The sequence below is a fragment of the Simochromis diagramma genome, unplaced genomic scaffold (assembly GCF_900408965.1).
Source record: "Simochromis diagramma unplaced genomic scaffold, fSimDia1.1 OVJJ01000228.1, whole genome shotgun sequence".
Lineage (NCBI taxonomy): Eukaryota > Metazoa > Chordata > Actinopteri > Cichliformes > Cichlidae > Simochromis > Simochromis diagramma.
In genome coordinates, this window is record NW_024386873.1 from 896,473 (window position 1) to 913,918 (window position 17,446).

The following is a 17,446-nucleotide window of genomic DNA, read 5'->3' on the forward strand; positions in this document are numbered from 1 at the left end:
TGAGTACGAATCCGAGGCCTGAGGTACAGAGAGACGAAACAAAGCTGCAGTTCCTCTGATGTCCAGCAGAGGCAGCAGTGAGTCAGTCCCCATAGACTCTCCTGTTAAAACTTTTCAACAGTAACATGTTTTGTATAACTCACATGTTTAAAGCTAGCATTATTAGGGGCGTGGCCTCTGACTGACAGGTGGATGGAAACACAGGTGTAGCTGTCTGCTAGCTTCACCTGAACTGGACCTCTAGACCGCGTTTGTGCTGTTGGAGCCTTTTGGAGCATCTTTAATGACCAATCATATGTCTGCTGTGAGGTTACCATAGTAACAAACTGTCCAATAAGGCTGAGCTCCAGCTTTAGCGGGCAGTGAAATTCTAGGATTTTGATTGGATGTCACTGAGCCACAGGTGTGTCTTTGTCATGCTCTCAGTCTGCGGATGCACACTGTTTAGCAGGATTAGCTGCTAAGTCCCATCCATGGGACACTTTAGAACAAGCGCCAAATCACAACAGTCGCCTCCAGGTGCTTTATATTGTAAGGTAGACCCTACAATAACAGATACAGAGAAAACCCAACAATCATATGACCCCATATGAGCAGCACTTTGGTGACAGTGGGAAGGAAAAACTCCCTTTTAACAGGAAGAAACCTTCAAGGATCTAACTCCGCAGCTGGATGTCGGAGGAAGCCGTCGGAGGTCTGTGGGAGACCACTACAACATCTGATTAGTGTAAAAAACAAGTTTCTTCCATTTTAAACTGCGAGCATAAACTCATGAAAGTGGGAGAAACAAACACCGAACGTTCAGCAGAGGTTGTGTTTACACGTGCCTCGCTTCAACGAGCGCCTGACCCTGTAACCAACAGGAAAGGTGAAATTAAACTGTGCCTGACTGAAATATTAAAACCCAGAGAGGTTTCTTTCAGTCTGACTGAGTCTGAAGATGTTACGCTCTGTATTTATGTCCTGAACCGTGAGCTCAGCGGGGGGAAGACATCTTTGTCTCCAGACTACTCAGGAACGAAGCACGAGTCACTGCGGGCTCCCCGCCGACCATACAGACCTCTCGGTGGGTTTTAACTCGTCATCTGTCGCCTTTTTCCCTCCCGCTGTCACTTTCAGCTCAGGTGATGAATTAGCTCTCGTTTTTCTGCAGACTCATGCTCTCCGGCCTGCTGCTTCTGGCACAGCCTCGGGTTCTTTGATGACACGTATCTCCAGCGGCGCCGGCGGCGCGTCCTGTCTCGGTGCTCCCGTCCCGTCTTCGGTCCTGTGCTGTCTCAGATTTTTCTCATTAGTTTGAGCTCTTATTGTTTCCTGGCTCGGAGTTTCTCATTCTCTGAACCCAACACAGAAATTCTGCCCAAGATAAATCATTACTGCAGACATCAAACCTCTAACAACACACTTCCTCAGATTCACGCAGGAATATTCCAGTTAGTGGAGTAAATGGACTGAATCATGTAAAGTGTTTTTTAAAAAGTTAAAGTTTTAAATGTAGGAGACAGAAACAGAGAGACAAATAATTAGTCCAACTACGATCGTAAAGGAAACACTTTCCACTTCCCCCGGAGGACCCTGAGGATTTCCTGTGCCTGATGTACACTTCATGAAATAATCACAAGTTTAAATATTAATAATTTAATATTTTCCACGTTCAGAAAACAAAAAATGTCCATATTTGGAGGTTAGAGGTGCTGTCACAGACCTTCACTTTTTAATTCTTCATTCATTTAAAATACGTGGCTGGGTTAACGTTAGGCATCATAACTGCTGGGTTAAATTATTAACAGGGAGTTTTTCCTTCCCACTCTTGCCAAGTGCTCACAGGTTGTCTGATTGTCGGGTCGTTTGCACACTTTTGTACAGCACTGGGTGCCGGCTGTAGTGATTTTCTTTTGGGTCCACTGGTAAGTCCCAGTTCCACGATTGTTTTATTGTAACTTTAGGACACTGTAAACTACAACACTACATTTCTTTTTCCTAATATTTTACTCTTTATTTTTTTTACTATAAATAAAGCTGTTAATATTGGATCCAACCTGCCTCGGTGTGCATCCTTGAATCTGTGCGGCCTCTTTTATTTGCTTTTATCTATTTTTCTTAAATATATATTTCCTGGGGGTGAAATTCCCATAGGTGGCGTTGTCATTTTATTATTTTTTGTATAACCCCGCCAACCACTTGGTCACATACACATTACCTTACACTACTAATACTTTATAAAGTTGAACTGAACTGAGTTACGTTTGCACAAACATCTTTTAGAGGTTTTCTTTCATGGTTGCCATGGTGACGTCTCCCAGCTACCTCGGGGCATGAAACATACTTCCTTTCCTTTTCCTTTATTTATGTATTCATGCTCACTACCACCAAAAATTAATGTCTGATAATCAGCTTTGTGACTCTTTCACCGCAAAGATGCTTTGTGTCTCCATGTTCAGCAATTTTCCTCCCAGCTGGAAAAACCTCCAAGGCGAAGCATCCTGATCCACTCAGCAACACAAAGGAGGCTCTCCTGCAGATGTCTGAGCCCCCCCACGGACAGAAGCTATGGCAGATGCAGCCCTGTGGTTCTCTCACGACCCGGCGCTCCGGCCCAAATGTGAGTGTAGGAACGCCGATCGACTGGAAAATCATCAGCCTCACCACAAGGGTGCGCCCCATCCTCCACTGGCCCATCGCTCCGAGCCCTGGCGTCCAAACAGGAAGCGATTCGTCAGTCGCTTGGTGCTTTGTCGACATTTCGTGCTCTTGGTTCCCTTGGTAACAATCTAATTAATTTACCTCCCTGTCATATGACAACCAACTGCATCCTCCCAGTACAGATCGCTAATTTCTGCGGTCGTTGCGTGAAGTCGCTCAGTGTGGTCGACTTCCTGTGGTCCCGCCTTGCTGTGAATCACTTCCTGTGACAGCGATCGTTAAGACTCTCAGCCCAGCTGCTGTGTTTTGTATTTTAATGGCGTTAAAGCTGCAGCTCAGTTGTCCTCATTATTTCTGTAGATGTGTTGATTGACTCCCAGTGTCCTCTCGCCGACTCGTGCTTCGTGTCTTCAGAACAACACACCCAGAACATCTCCGGGCTCGTCCTCTGAAAAACACTTGGACAACACCTGGATCACAGAGGCTCACCTGCTGTGTGATCATGTGACCCGTCTCGCGGTCACACACTGATTTCCATCATTACGGAGATCCCACAGGTACGATCAGGGAAAAGTCTAATTAACAGCTGTTCATTAATGATCAGACTGCACTGCAGGTGCACTGTGAAGTCCGCAAGCTCGAATCGGCCACACATCGTCTGATAACAGCGACCCTGCAGGTTACTCAAACTCAGGTCACCCCGTCCCACAGATCCTGGATGTCCTAACTGCGCTGTTTGTTTCTCACCATCTGTTTTTTGTTTTTTTAATTACGGGACGCAGTCCAGGTAATGAGCCGCCAGGTGTGGTGTAGACTGTGAACCACATGTGTAGCCTCCACGATCCTAACACGGCGACCTTTCACCTTTTACTGTTCAAACTGAACTTACTGCCACGCTGCACTTTGTTTCTGTTGATTTGGTTGGAGGTGCACTTTGAGAGGACGGGTGGAGACAGATCGATAGAGCCTGGGTTTGTTTTGTTTTCACACCCGTGGAGCTGTTACTTTACATTTCCACACTCGCTCCTGATATAATCAGAACATTTGGAGCAGCCTTTGAATTTGCTTCCTCCAAAACGAGGTCTGCAGTACACTGCAGGATGTGGAGAACACAGAGTTTGCAGTTGCCTGTTTTCAAAAGAAATTGGCAAGCAATTTATTTTAGGGAGACTGAATGAGGTGGAGCTGAATCTAAATGAACTGCAGCGAAATGTGAGACACGGCAAAGCCTCCGGGGGCTCCGAAGGAGTCAAAAACCAATCAGCTGACAGTCTGGGTTGTTACTCAAGGCCTTGGACTTCCCGTCCGAGGAAGACGCATGCTCGTAGCTTTGTGTGCGTAAAATGTGATAAATGATCTTTTTGTCTTGAATCTTTGGATCCAGCGGTGAGTTTCTGCAGTACTTTGGGTCGTGGTTGTAGTAGCAGAAGGTTTTGTTGTTTGTGAGCAGCAGCCAATCAGAGGAAAGTTGGCTTAGAGAGGGAGGAGCTTAAACAGCTAGGTTCAGACAAAGGAGGAAGTGAGGGGTAAGTATTTGGGGTTTGAGGAGGGCCTGCTCTGATGAGCCTTTCATGTTTCTGTTTTATATCTCAGATTTTATTTTCCCTTCATCTGGGAACTTTTATCTAATTTTAATATTTTGCTGAAAATAAACTCATCAATTAAAAAGCCTCTCATTAGCATCAACATGTGAAAACAGCCCTGCAGGGAAATGTTTAACCGCCTCCTCCTGAGGAGCTTCTCATAGAGCTCGATGATGTCGGAGGGGAATCCAAAGAGCCTCTCCTCTATAAATGTTTTGAATCCACTTCACAGCAAATATCACTTAAAGACAGAGACACACTCTCTCAGCTTCCTCGCTCAGCTCCTCATCATGCAGATTATGCTTCCTTTGCAGCTCTCTGGGTTCTGATGAATAAAGACGAGGAGCCCTGACAGCTTAGAGAGAGTCAGCACTCTGCAGCGTCCCCGACTTCAAGAAACACACTGGTCTAAACACAGAAACGGGGTTAATTAGAGCATTAATTCCTCCGACCTCTCCCGTTATCAGCGTTTCAGAGCATGACTCACATTCGACTCAACACGCTGGATTTATTCAGGAAGGTCGAGCTCTGGAGACTTATTCCCCATGACAACCGTCTCGTCAGGACGGGAACAGCTGAAGTCGTCGTTCAGAGATCTGATGCACCGACAGCTCTAACTAATAATGCTGTGCAACCAGTAACAGCAGTAATGAGGTGTAATCTGGGCTTAAACTGGGTTTTGTCACTGGTGGGACTATTTCTTTAGCAGAAAGTAGATCCACTGGATACTGCTTTTGTCTGTTGAGACTGTGGATTGAACCTGTCTCAGGTGTACCTGCTGTTTGTGCTTTGACTGCTGGGATACGCTCCATAACAACAAATCCTTTCTGTAGGTTTGACCTCTGAACTACACCCACTCTGAGTCTGTTTCTGTTTTTGCTCCTGGGTCTTTTATTTTGAAAACTGATATGATTCTCTCTGTTGTTCCTGTGGCTGACTTCCTGCCCTGCTCACCTGCTCTACGGTCGTGTCCAAATTCATGGGCTGCATCCTCCTGAGGACCCGGCCTTCGGGGTCTACATGGGCCGGGTCCTCAGAAGGTCGGGTCGGCCGGAAGTGAGCGGCTGTGAAATGGAACGGTCGAGCCTTCAGATCTGCGTCACCGTTGTCTCGGTGGAGTTTAATAAATATGCGATGTCTTGATAAATCGAGCAGATATTTGAAGTTTGCACAGCTACATTCTCACCAGAAAATATGTTAAAAGTTTATTTTGTGACCCAGAAAGATTAATAAGAGTAATATTAAAACTAAGCAGCTGCCGCCATTGTTGGAAACTGGAATTGGCTGGGCCGCGCTATGAATTCTGGGATATGGTGGGCCACGAAGGATACACCCAACCCATCCTTCAAATTCGGGGGAAAGGAGGATGCATTTGGAGGAGTCTACGAATTTGGACTGCCTTCGTTGCGTCGCCGTGACGTAATCGGCCTCAGGAGGAAGCAGCCCATGAACTTGGACATCCCCTATGTAGCTTCAGACGGTGAAACTGGATGTTTCATGAGTTTGTGTGATCAGGTCCACTCATCAAAGCCAGAACACAACACACTGTGCACAGTGTCATTTCAGTTTCCACTGAAACAGGCCCCGCCCCCCCCAGAGGGCCTAAAGCTGGGATCAAAGAACTGATTGATTTACGCTGTACTCACCCAGAGCATTAAAGCATTACACATACTCTCAGCTGAGTTTTGCAGAGAGGTCCAGTTTGTGTAAAAATCATCGCCAAACAAGTCCGTTTGATTAAGCTCACCACAGAAGGACCAGTTTCTGCTGAGCGAGCGTCAGTGTAAGGTCCTAATGAGTGTTCAGCAACACCACAGGACGCCAACAAGGAACTCCAGAGATCAAACCCTCCCAGTCAGAGCACAGGCATCTGCAGCCACGTGTTTAGAAAACATCATATAAATACTTCAAAAAGGCAGGAGCGCTCGTTTTAGACAGACAGCACAGCCGGATGATGCTCAGTGATAATTCATTACCGCACGCCTCCCGCTGCTGCACAAGAATGAAGAGTTTGCACAGCACAGCGTGTTTAGCATGAGTACTATAGTCATGTGATCACCTCACAAAGCTGATGACTGTGGTGATCACATGACTTTGAGTCTGCTGTGAGACCTGCACTTCAAACTGGGCAGATGGAAAGTTGAAGTTTTACCTCTCGTAAGTAGCAGGAAATTCCTCTCAGGGCTTCACCCATGGCAGTCGGAGAGGGAAGCTGAGGGCGAGACGAGAATAGAGCAGAGAGAGGAAACAGTGAGGATGACTTTTGATGCTTCATCGTATCATAGACTGTATATAGCAGATGGAAGTCTGTATCAGGCTGTAAACGTGTTTCTTTCTGCTGTAACGTTTTAACATGGGAGTCTATGGGGAATGACTCACTGCTGGAGCCTGCTGGACGTTAGTGGAACTGCAGCAGATTCTTTCTCTTTGTAAAACCTGTTTAAAGTCTGGATTCCATCTTTACAGTGAATCACATGAAGGTGCACTAGGACCGTAACCTCCTCGTCACAAGGAGACGTCATTCGTTGCCTGGTGATTTTATTGCATTACGCTGAATTTTTTCACGTTGGGTGACCAATTGCACAAATTCCATGTTTATGTTGCAGTCAGTCTGCTGATGACAGCAACTTGTCACCAACATCTCTTTAAATCCTCTGGTTGTAACCAAGGTAGCTGAGCATCTGTGTCGTCCTGCAGTTACGTTGCCATCAGTGTTTGTGTATGTAGATGGCAACAGATTTGCGATGTCTCCCAGTTTATCACCGTTAATCGCCGTGTTATCACAGAGTGTATGTGACTGTGGACCTGATCCCACTCAGCTGCACACTGACTCAGTCTGCAGGACCTGATTGGAAGTGACCACAGACGGGGTCTCCATCTTCAGATCAAACACTTAAAGCTCTACAAGTTCATCATCATGCTGCAGTTTTTGTTAGTGTGACTGCAACACAAACGTCAACCGAGGAACAATTTTTGAAAATAAACCCAACGGGATCCAAATTTCTTGACAGTTTCTGAAAGTCACAAAATTTTATCTTTTTATAGCTTTTAGGAAACATGTAATAACATTTTCATACAGTATTAAAGTCTTTTTCCAGTGTGTGCGTGTGTGCGTGTGCGTGTGTGTGCGTGTGCGTGTGTCCTACCGGTGGCGGATGCTCCAGGCAGGTGTGGAAATGTTTCGTCTGGTCGGGTTTCACGCGCTTCAGAGGGACTCGGGACTCCCCGATTAACTCATTATGAGTCAACTTGTCCTCGTCACACACGGACAACCTGAACAAGGAGAGGAAGCAAAGGAGTTAGGAGGGAAGGGAAGGAGAGGAAAGAGGAAAAAGTAGAAAAAAAACGAAGAACTAGGACTGTTGAAATCAAATAAACAGGAGAGGAGTGTGAAAGAGCACCAGAGGCAGGAAAGGAACCAGGACATAGCAGAGGAAACAAACAAAATGAATTTAGGAGACAGGAGATGAAACTGCAGATGTATTAGGAATATAGTAAAGATTGCATGAAACAGTAGAGCAGACAGGAAAGGGATCAGAAAACAAATGAAGGAAATGGAAAAATGAATGGGATAAGGAAACAGCAAAGGAAACGAGAGGACAAAAGAGATGAAACAGAAGAGGAAACAGGAGAGGGAATGGCAAAGGAGACTAGTGAGGAAACTGGGGAAGAAGCGGAAGAGGAAATAGGAATGGAAACACAGAAAGGGACAGGACAGGGATAAGGAATCAGGAAACTAAGACCAGAGAAGGAACAGAAATGTGTAAGAAGACAAAAGACCTGGCAAGGAGATGAAAATGGGGAAAGGAGACAGGAAACGAAAGAGGAAACAACAAAACAATTGGGAAACAGAAGAAATAGAACAAGAACAAAGACTAAAAACAGAAGAGGAAATAAGAAAGGAGAGGAGGAGATTACAAAGGAATCAAAGGAGGAAGCTGAAAAGAAACATGAGAGGAACAGGAAACAGGAGGAATAAAATAAGGAAGTACATAAAGGTCTGAAGCTCAAAACAACCTTTTTTTCTCAATGAGAACTTTTAAACACAAGCTCACAAAGTACTTCGCAGACACAGGAAACACACAGATGCACCTCTAAAAACCCGACGACATAACCGAGTTCAAGATGAAGCTCCGCCCGCACGCCGAAACAAAAACAGCTTTATTCTTCTTTTGCTTTTCAGAGTGAGATTAATGATCATCTTTAGAGCGTTTCAGTTTCCACCGCGTGGCCGTGTTTGCATCTCATACTTTATTCAGTGGGAGAAATCTGGACACGAGCAGGAGGCAGAGGGAGAGTCGACCTCCTCGGGCTCAACGTTAGACGAACTAGTTCAGAATATCATTATTCCCGCGCTTCCTCTGGGATTTCTGACAGTGATTCACGCTTCTCCTCACGCCCTGATACATAACCTCCTCCTCTTCCTCCTCCCGCTGCTGCTGACGAGCACTTGACAGCTCTGAAAAAGGTCGCGAGTGTGATCGCGATCAAACTGCAGAAGCTGCCAGCGAAAAAGCAAAATGTCAGATCAAACGAAGCTGCCGACTCCCGACACGCTCCTCCTCATCCAGCCATCAAACACGGCACCTCCACAGGCTGTCGGGTGGTGTCGAGGCTGAGCGTCAGCAGGCCTTCGTCCAGTTCATTTACATTTAGCACACAGTGAGGGAAACATGCCGGCTCTAACATCGAGCCCTGCTGAGGTTAGTTTATACCAGACAAGAAAGGAAACAGGAAACAAGAGGAAGTAATGAAGGAAGGAGCAGGAGATGGGAGAGGATACAGAGGCAGAAACAGCAGAGGAAACACTATAGGAAACAGGAAATGGGATAAGCAAACATGAAAAAGAAAAGGACATTGGGAAGGAAATGGGAGAGGAAACATAACAAAAAAAGAGAAATAATCAGGAAGCAAATGGAAATGAGACAGGAGAGGAAAGAAAGGGAAAAACAATGAAACAGGAAGTGACAGGGGAAATGATAAGTAGACAGTAGCCTAAATGATGCGAATCAGACAGTGAATGAAACATCATCAGGGGAGACATCAAAGAAAAAAACGATGGAGAAAGATGAGGAGACGTGGAAACGACCAGAGAGGAAGAGGACACAGGAGAAGAGAAATTGGAGCGACAGCAGAGGCGACAGGAAACACAGGAGAGAAAAGTAAAATAAGGAAGTGAGAAGAGAAGAAATGGAACAGCAGAGGACAAAGAGAGGGAGAGGGAGTGGGAATACAAGAGGGAACGAGACAGGATGGAAAACAGAGGAAACGAGAGGTTTAAGGAAATGTAAGAGGAAACGTGAGAGGAGACAGGAGAGCAGTGTTGGTTTGTGCTGAGACCAGAGGCAGGAACGGCTTCATTTAATCCGCCCTGCTGGAGTTTCACCTGTCGGAGTTTCACCTGTTTACATCTTCCTGTTCTGACAGTGTGTAAACACACACACACACGCACAGACACACACGCACATAAACACACACACACACGCACATAAACACACACACACACACGTTTCTGCTTTTCATCAAACTGCATCAGATCAAACGTCGTGTTTGAGACGGACGACAGACGGCGTCGGCACAGCTTCGGATTAAACCTTAATATCATACAAACGGCATTTTAAATGTGGATGCAAACAATGTGGGAATGCTGACGGGAAAAGTCGAGACAGCGAATGCTGTGAGCCGAGCGTGTCGCCAAGCTGCTGCCCACCAGATATATTTATAAAAACTGAAATTCACAGCGTGGAGCGCGTCGACACTGAGCCTGCGTGTTTGGGTGACTGACCTCTCCTTAGCAAGGCTTTTATTTTTATTTACAGCCTGAATCTGTCTGAGATTTCCAGCTTCTGGGGATCAAATCGGTTCAAAGGTCAGAAGCCTGCAGAGCTAATACTGAGAAATCGAGACATCTTTATCTGAACATAATGAAGTCGTGAACTCTGACCCAGACCACGAACCTAAGCTGTGCTCTGACCTCTAAACAGCACAGAAGCTGTGAGAACAGTTTTAGAAAAAGAGGATTTTTCATAAGATTTGTAAAGAAAGTGAAAATATGGACTGTTTTTTAAAAAGAAACTAGATGAAGAAATAAGGAATTGTTTAATATATAAAACCACAGATGTTAAGATTGGCTTTAGCTTCTTTTAAAGAGATAGCAAGGACAGTGGAACTGCAGCCCTGCAGCAGTATATTAATGACTAACCTCGTATTGTGGATGGATTATCTCAGTTGTTCTGACTGAAGTTTGGTCCGTTCACAGCATCCTGCCATGCGATTGCATTTGTCTCTAACCATTAGTGATGCGCGAATCATGAACGAATCGTTCAATACTCGAGAATCACTTTACTGACTCATGAATCATGATTCACAAGCCCAACTGACTCACTGACTCATCCCTGTTGCTGTTAGCAGCAATGTATCTAGCTTATAATTAAAATTGTGGAGACAAACACAACATCCAGTATCGTAACAAAAGCATTTCTGCTCTGAACTGGAAGAAAAAACCCTGAGTAGAAGCTCACATCAAGACAATAGCTCCTCGGTTCACAGTAGCATCGCTCTGCTAACATGCTAACAGCACATTTGAGCTACTCACCCCCTCCCTTCCTGTGCTGAATCATAGAGCGAACGAATCACTCACTCACACAGTAAAAAGAATCAAATTTACCATCACTACTAACCATCAGGAACCTTCACGTTGACTTTTATCGAGTGGAAGAAAGTTAGCATCATCCTCCAGCTTCACTGTGTTTATGCTAACATAGCTGTGTAGCTAGCGATCACGTAGCACATCACATTTAATAAATTCTGTTTTCATTGTCTGGATGTTAAACCTGGTAAAGCAGCCACGCTATCATTGTATTACAGATGAAAGTGCAGTTTGTAGCTCAGTGATGCAGCAGAGTTTGGACCCGGAAACAGTTAATGACGTCAGACATACAGACCGGATGGGCTTATTATTAGTTACTAATCACTCTAATAGGAGTGTTGATGCTATCATTAGTATTTTCTTTTCTTTCCTTCTTTTTTGTCTCCTTTTGTGAGATACTGAACCCCAATTTGCTCTGTTGTGTTCATCAGAGTGTGACTGTCAGACAGAAAGTATTTAGGTGTAGAAAAAAGTGCTTATGTGAATGAGGCGCGTTTTATTTGACTGATCCCGTAGAGTAGAAACTGCTGTATAACCACAGATTAATCCGTGATGTAGTGAGTCCACGAAAGGTACACATCTGTGTGGTTACACAATGCCTGAGCTGACGGGGTGAGAGGCTGTGTTTTTAAGCCCCGACTCTTTAATTAAGCTTGTTTTTCAAACAGGTGTTTTTGTTCAGAAAGCAAAAACCTGTTTGTTAAAATGTGAAGTTTTATAACCGAGAACTGTTTTAGGAAGTGAGGACATTAATACAACGGATTCTTAGAAGTTTTTCAAGTTTTGAAAAGTGAGAAGTGTCATCATCTGACTTTTACAGCATAGTGAGGAGAGTATTTGAATGACACACAGTTTCAACTTTTCCCCCAACCTTCGAAAAACAAGGTTTTCGCAGCACTGAGATCAAACCCAGATCTCAGCTGTTTTCATCAATGTTCAGCTCTTTAATCCAGCCAAGGTTTGACACTTATAGTTTTGGCGTGGGCCAAACTGAAAAGAGTCAAACAACTCCTGTGCACGGGAGGCCAAAGAAACGCCGCACTTACTGGGCTGCTGTTGCTCGGCCTACTTTTTCATTTGGATTTCAGAGGTTTTCAGGCTGTGAGCGAGGAGCAGAGACAGAAGAGTCATACGCTGCACATCAGATCCAACGATATCATCTGTATCGTTACATCTGATGTGCAAACTCATTTAGAAATCAGAGCACTGAGAGTCTTCATGTTTTTATACTTCAGTGACGGCTCAGATGAAACGATTAAAAGCTAATTCTGCGGATTCAGTCTTCAAATTGTAAAGAAATGAAAGGCTACAAAAACAGCGGGTAATGGCCCCGAACAGCCGAGCTGCAGACAGAAATGACCGATAATCACCTGAGGCTGCAATTACCAGATAACGTCTCTCTGTTCAGTCTGCTTTCATGGCTGTACTGGACCTCCATGGGATGGAATATAATATAAGTCTCTTTTATTTATGCAGCTTCAAATCACGGATGCATGTCAGGAGCTTAAAGCCAGAGACTGATGCCCTCATGGGAAAGTTAAAGCTCCCGAAGCAACAAGACAGCAAAGTTTTACCTCTAAAGAATAAAACTTGTCTCAGCCAGAATTTATTATCCCAAATCCTTTTAAATCCAAGCAGATCACAGCTTTCTTTGTAAAGAAGGAAGCAGAGTGTTTGATGACGAAAAGTTTTGGAGTGGAGGATCCCGTTAAGGAGCCAGGACGAGGAGGTCACTGCTTCAGGAGGAACCGTGAGACGCCAGCTCGTGTTTCCCTCACAGGTTCATTCACAGCGTTGCTTCTGTGTGTTTTCCACACGTTTGCTCCCGAGCTCCGTAATCGAAGGCTTCCCGCTGCGTTCACCGTCCCGCTGTGCTGCAAACACATGTTTATCAGTACAGGGGGGGCTCCATCATTTAGAAGACCACGCCACAATTCTCCACAGGACACTTCTGATTATGCTGCACTCTGAAGTCAAATGAAAAAGCAGCAGGACGATCACGTTGAAAGGAGCTGTTGCCTCTGTCATATGTTCTGTACGTCACGCATGTTGCCAACAGCCTGGAGGGCAGAGCACGCTGTATTCTGCTTCTACGTTCTGACGAAGCTCAGATCCTTCAGTGTGTGCACCAACATGTTGGAGATCTTCTACCAGTCGCCAGAGGTGAGAGCCACTTTCTCTGCTTTTGTGCCAGAGGTGCCAGCAGGGTCAAGGCTGGAACGATTCAATCATTGGTCAGTCAGTCAGTGAGGGTCAGGACTGAACACACTGCTGTCCATCGTGGAGAACCCATCGTGGAGAACCCATCGTGGAGAACCCACCTGAGGAACGCTGCAGGAGATGATGCTGTTCTCTCTGCAGGTGAACACTCCTGTCAGGACAGACTCCACACACATTTCTGGATCACCCTTCATGCTGCTGTCTCTTCAGGTTTACACTCTATATATATTTTTATTAATGCCGCTTGCACTACCACTCTTTCTCTCTTGCACAGTCTCAGTGCACGCTGCATCGTCTGCACAGTTCAGCATGAGTCTGATTTTTATCACTGCTATACATAAACTTTTGCACTACTGCATTATTAGTCTTTCACTTTACTATTAACAGTGTTGATTTTGTGAATTATACTATTTTATTCTGTATGCTGCTGTGGAAACAGTAACTTCTTCTTCAGACCAGCACAGTATCAGAGAATCAGTACAGACGGTGCTGCATCGTTGGACCCAGACAGACTATTTATTACTGCTGCCACTGTGACACCCTGTGACACCCTGTGATACCCTGTGACACCCTGTGACACCCTGTGATACCCTGTGATACCCTGTGACACCCTGTGACACCCTGTGATAATGTGTTTAAACATGTTTCAGCCCTACAAACCACAGCTTCTAACTGTGACTGCTGCAGTGAATGACAGCCTGGTCAGGGTTAGGTTTTCACTCAGTCGTGTGGTTGTTTCTCTCATGAACCATGACCCAGGACTTTCTAACTGCAGGGACTCACAACAAGTTTAAATAAGAAGCCACAGATATTCTGATGTCCGTGAGCAGGCAAGTGGGGAGTCTCAGTATGGTCTGAATCTTTGTCATTGCTCTTTTATTTACTTGATGGTAGTTTTCACTCTGTGATTTCATGAATAATGTTAGGCACACGCTGTCCTGGGTCGCTGATCCAGTGCTTTGTGTTTATGCTTTTGTGTTCTGGTGTTTCCAGAGTGACTCCTAGTTCAGTTTTCCATAGTGGCTCTGGTTTCGTCCCCTTACTGTTTTGCTTGTGTGTTGTCGGCAGTGTTTCCTGTGTTTGTCAGTCTTGTTGTCATGTCCCGTCCATTATTCGTCTCAGTGTTCGGTCTTTAGCACAAGTTCATGCTTCGTCTCTGCAGTGCTGCGTTTGGGTCCAACCTCTGCTGGCACACAGCTGGACCCTCACACCGACATCAGATTATGGACACTGACAGTTAATTTCTGGGTTTTTGTTTGCAGTGTAAATTATTTCAACATGCACCACTAAAAATCTGGGGCATGTTTTTACCTTCATCAGGGGTAAAACTTATTTACCAAATCACAGCTTGTGGTTTTGTAGGGCAACTTGCTATTTGTCCATGTTAGCTTAGTGTTAGCCATCATCAGCCAGAATAAAGATGGCTGAGGCTCATTTGTCATTTAAACCCAAAAGTCTTTCTGATGTTTACTGTAGTTTTTTTACGATGGCTTCATTCACTACAACAAGCCTTTTTTGGCTGCAGCTGTTTATCTGATAACTCTGACAAACTGCTTTATTCACAGCAGCTCGCTGTGCGCTCTTTGCTGTTGTCTCTGACTCTGTGAAGGACTGATTCAGTCCAATCAGACTGTTAGAGGCAGCCAGAGAGTCGGGGAAGGATCTTGATACAATATTGGCAACAAAAAGTGTTTGATAGCTGCGAAAAGCAGCAAAGACAACATTTAATTTCATCTTGGTGCAGCTTTTTGCTCCGACAGCTAAACTAATGAAATGTGACAACTGAGCTTCATATGTGAATGTCAGGATGTAAGAGCAGCTGATTAATGGCTGTGAGCGTAATTGCTCTGAAATGAGATGTGATGAATTATCCCCAGTGTGTGTTTGTCACACACGCAGATATAAACACAGACCTGAGCGTCTTCCTGTGCATGTCTTCCTCTGTGATGCCGACATAAGTGAGCGTTTCATTCCACACTGGATTCAGGGAGTTACGGATCGTCCTCGTTTTCAGCTTATTGGCCTGAAGGACACACACACACACACACACACACACACACACACACGCACACACACACACACGCACACACACACACACACACACACACACACACGCACACGCGCACACACACGCGCACACACACACAGATATATTAGTAATTACTAACACAGTTTGACATTTCATTTCAGCAGCTCTGCACAGAAGTTCAAACAGTGCAGAAAATGTGTTTAAACCTTTTTAAGCTCAGGTATGAATCTCATTAAAGACTGAATTCGTGGCTGCATCGCTTCAAGACAAAAGCAAAATAAAAATAAGATCCCATCAACAACAGGACGAAAGGAAAAACAGGTCAGAGAGAAGATTTTCTTTTTCACACCAGAGCCAAGATGGAGATAAACTTTAATGTTATTCGGGGACCCAGACAGTCATTGCTGTCTCCTCACAGCAATAAACTCAAGTTCACAAAGATTGCACAATTAATAAAGCAACAATCAAAGCATCACTTCAGCGAAGGCGCCGGAAACCCGCCGAGAGACTTAACTAGCATCAGGATAAAAGTCAATCCGTCCTCAGTATTTTTACACATTGCTCGTGTCAGGAGGAGGATTTCGTTTCATGGCTTTGAAACGGCTTCTGAAAATCCTGAAATGAGCTGAAGCCAAAAATGTGCTGCCAGCACCACCACTGAACCGTGGACGCTACATTTCAGGCGCTCACAGGCGGCTTTACGTAAACACAGAGGCCACGAAACCAGAATAAAATCACTTTTTACATATTTCAGCTGACTGTATCATGTTCTTCTCTTTTCCAGCTGCATATTTTTATTCTTAGAGCAGTTTTGCATCGTTGACTGCTCAAAGTGAAGCGCTCTCACACAAAATAACCTCCATGGGAAACAAAACCTTGTGACACTTTTTTGAACATGATCAACTTTGTCAAACTGATGTCAGTTTGATTTTCTGAAGCATGGATATTAAAAGGTAACAGTCACGTGATTCCAGCCTCCTAACTTCCTGTAACTTCCTGTAACTTCCTGTCTTTGACACGACAGCGCTGAGTGTCCCCAACAGCTTCTGTAGTCTAACTGTTCATAATGGTAAATGAATAGTTATTAATAACTAAGCTCGACTTTTTGAACCTGAATAATCAGATTTGACCAATCAGACCACGAGGTCGACTTTTCTTCACGTTGAGGATGAATTTTATCCAAAAACAACATCTTTGGTGTTATTTGTTACACAGGAAGTTCAAAAACGACCCACTTTGTCAGAACGCACTCGGTGTGACCCGACGGCCGCTCTGACCGCTTCTACAGCACGCCACCAGTCGGGCCTACAGTGGTGCATGTCTGCATGTCTGAGTTTGAAGCTTGAAGTGAAGCGCTGTGAATACTTTACTGATGCGCTGAACACCGCTGAACCGTTGTAACGGCAAATATTTGAGAGGAAATAAGAAAAAGCAGAAAAATAAATCTGGTCGGTCTGTGGCTGTACGAGCAGAGTGGCACCTTTACCTCCGGCTCATCAAAATTCAGAGAGAGAAAATAACAATGAGTCAGTGACACCGATGTTACCCAAGCGGCTAAAAAAAAACAAAAACTCAACTCGACCAAATCTGGTGTGAGAGAAATAAACAACATCCCCCATATAGAAAAGATATATATAAATCTTATAAAGTTTGTATCTGTCTTGTGTGAAACTTGTATGAACAGCATATAAGAGTGAAAACAGATATAAGATCCCTTAAAAATTATATAAATGAAACTTGTATGTTTTGGATACTAAAACAATGTATGAAAGTAATGAGAAAGTGGCCACTTTCATGAGTAAATCATATAAGTTTTTACTATTTCTTTCCATATGGGCCATTTTAAGCAGCAGGAAGTGACACAGAGGTCAGAGGGCGATGCTTCATCCTCTTATTTGTTCAGTTACACTAGCTGTGCTGCGCACCTCTCTGTAGGTGTTTGCTCCGCCCACCAAGTTCCCGTTTTCATGTGTAGAAACACGTCTGTCGACTGTTCATTTTCTGCTGATGCTACTTCATCCTCACGCTGGAGAGAATTTCACTTGTTCCTTTATCCAGCAATGAAAACGAAACAAGCGCCGAGCAAACAGTTTGTACTTTGGTCAAACTAGTGACATGAAAGAAAACAATTTATAAGACATAAGATTCTTTTTAGGAGTTTCTAACCTGCCCACAGTGGTTTAGACTCAAGCCCGTCTTTCATGATGAAGGCTGTCGTGTCCTTCAAAGGGCCCAGTTTGGCTTTACTGTGAAACTGTTCCAAACAAAACCTTTAATTCACGCTGATGTTCGTGTGGGATGAACTGTTGTAACAGAGTCATC

General features: G+C 44.5%; 1 protein-coding gene across 1 annotated transcript in view; it reads right to left on the minus strand.

Moving 5' to 3' along the window:
* The window catches only part of doc2a (double C2-like domains, alpha), a 62,645-nt gene that overhangs the window by 14,058 nt on the left and 31,141 nt on the right, over positions 1–17,446 (minus strand). Inside the window, exons 5-7 of the mRNA XM_040031819.1 lie at positions 15,009–15,118; positions 7,373–7,499; positions 6,379–6,438 (exon numbers count right to left, since the gene is read on the minus strand). Of these exons, the coding sequence (XP_039887753.1) occupies positions 6,379–6,438; positions 7,373–7,499; positions 15,009–15,118 (297 nt within the window). The remainder of the gene's footprint in view (positions 1–6,378; positions 6,439–7,372; positions 7,500–15,008; positions 15,119–17,446) is intronic.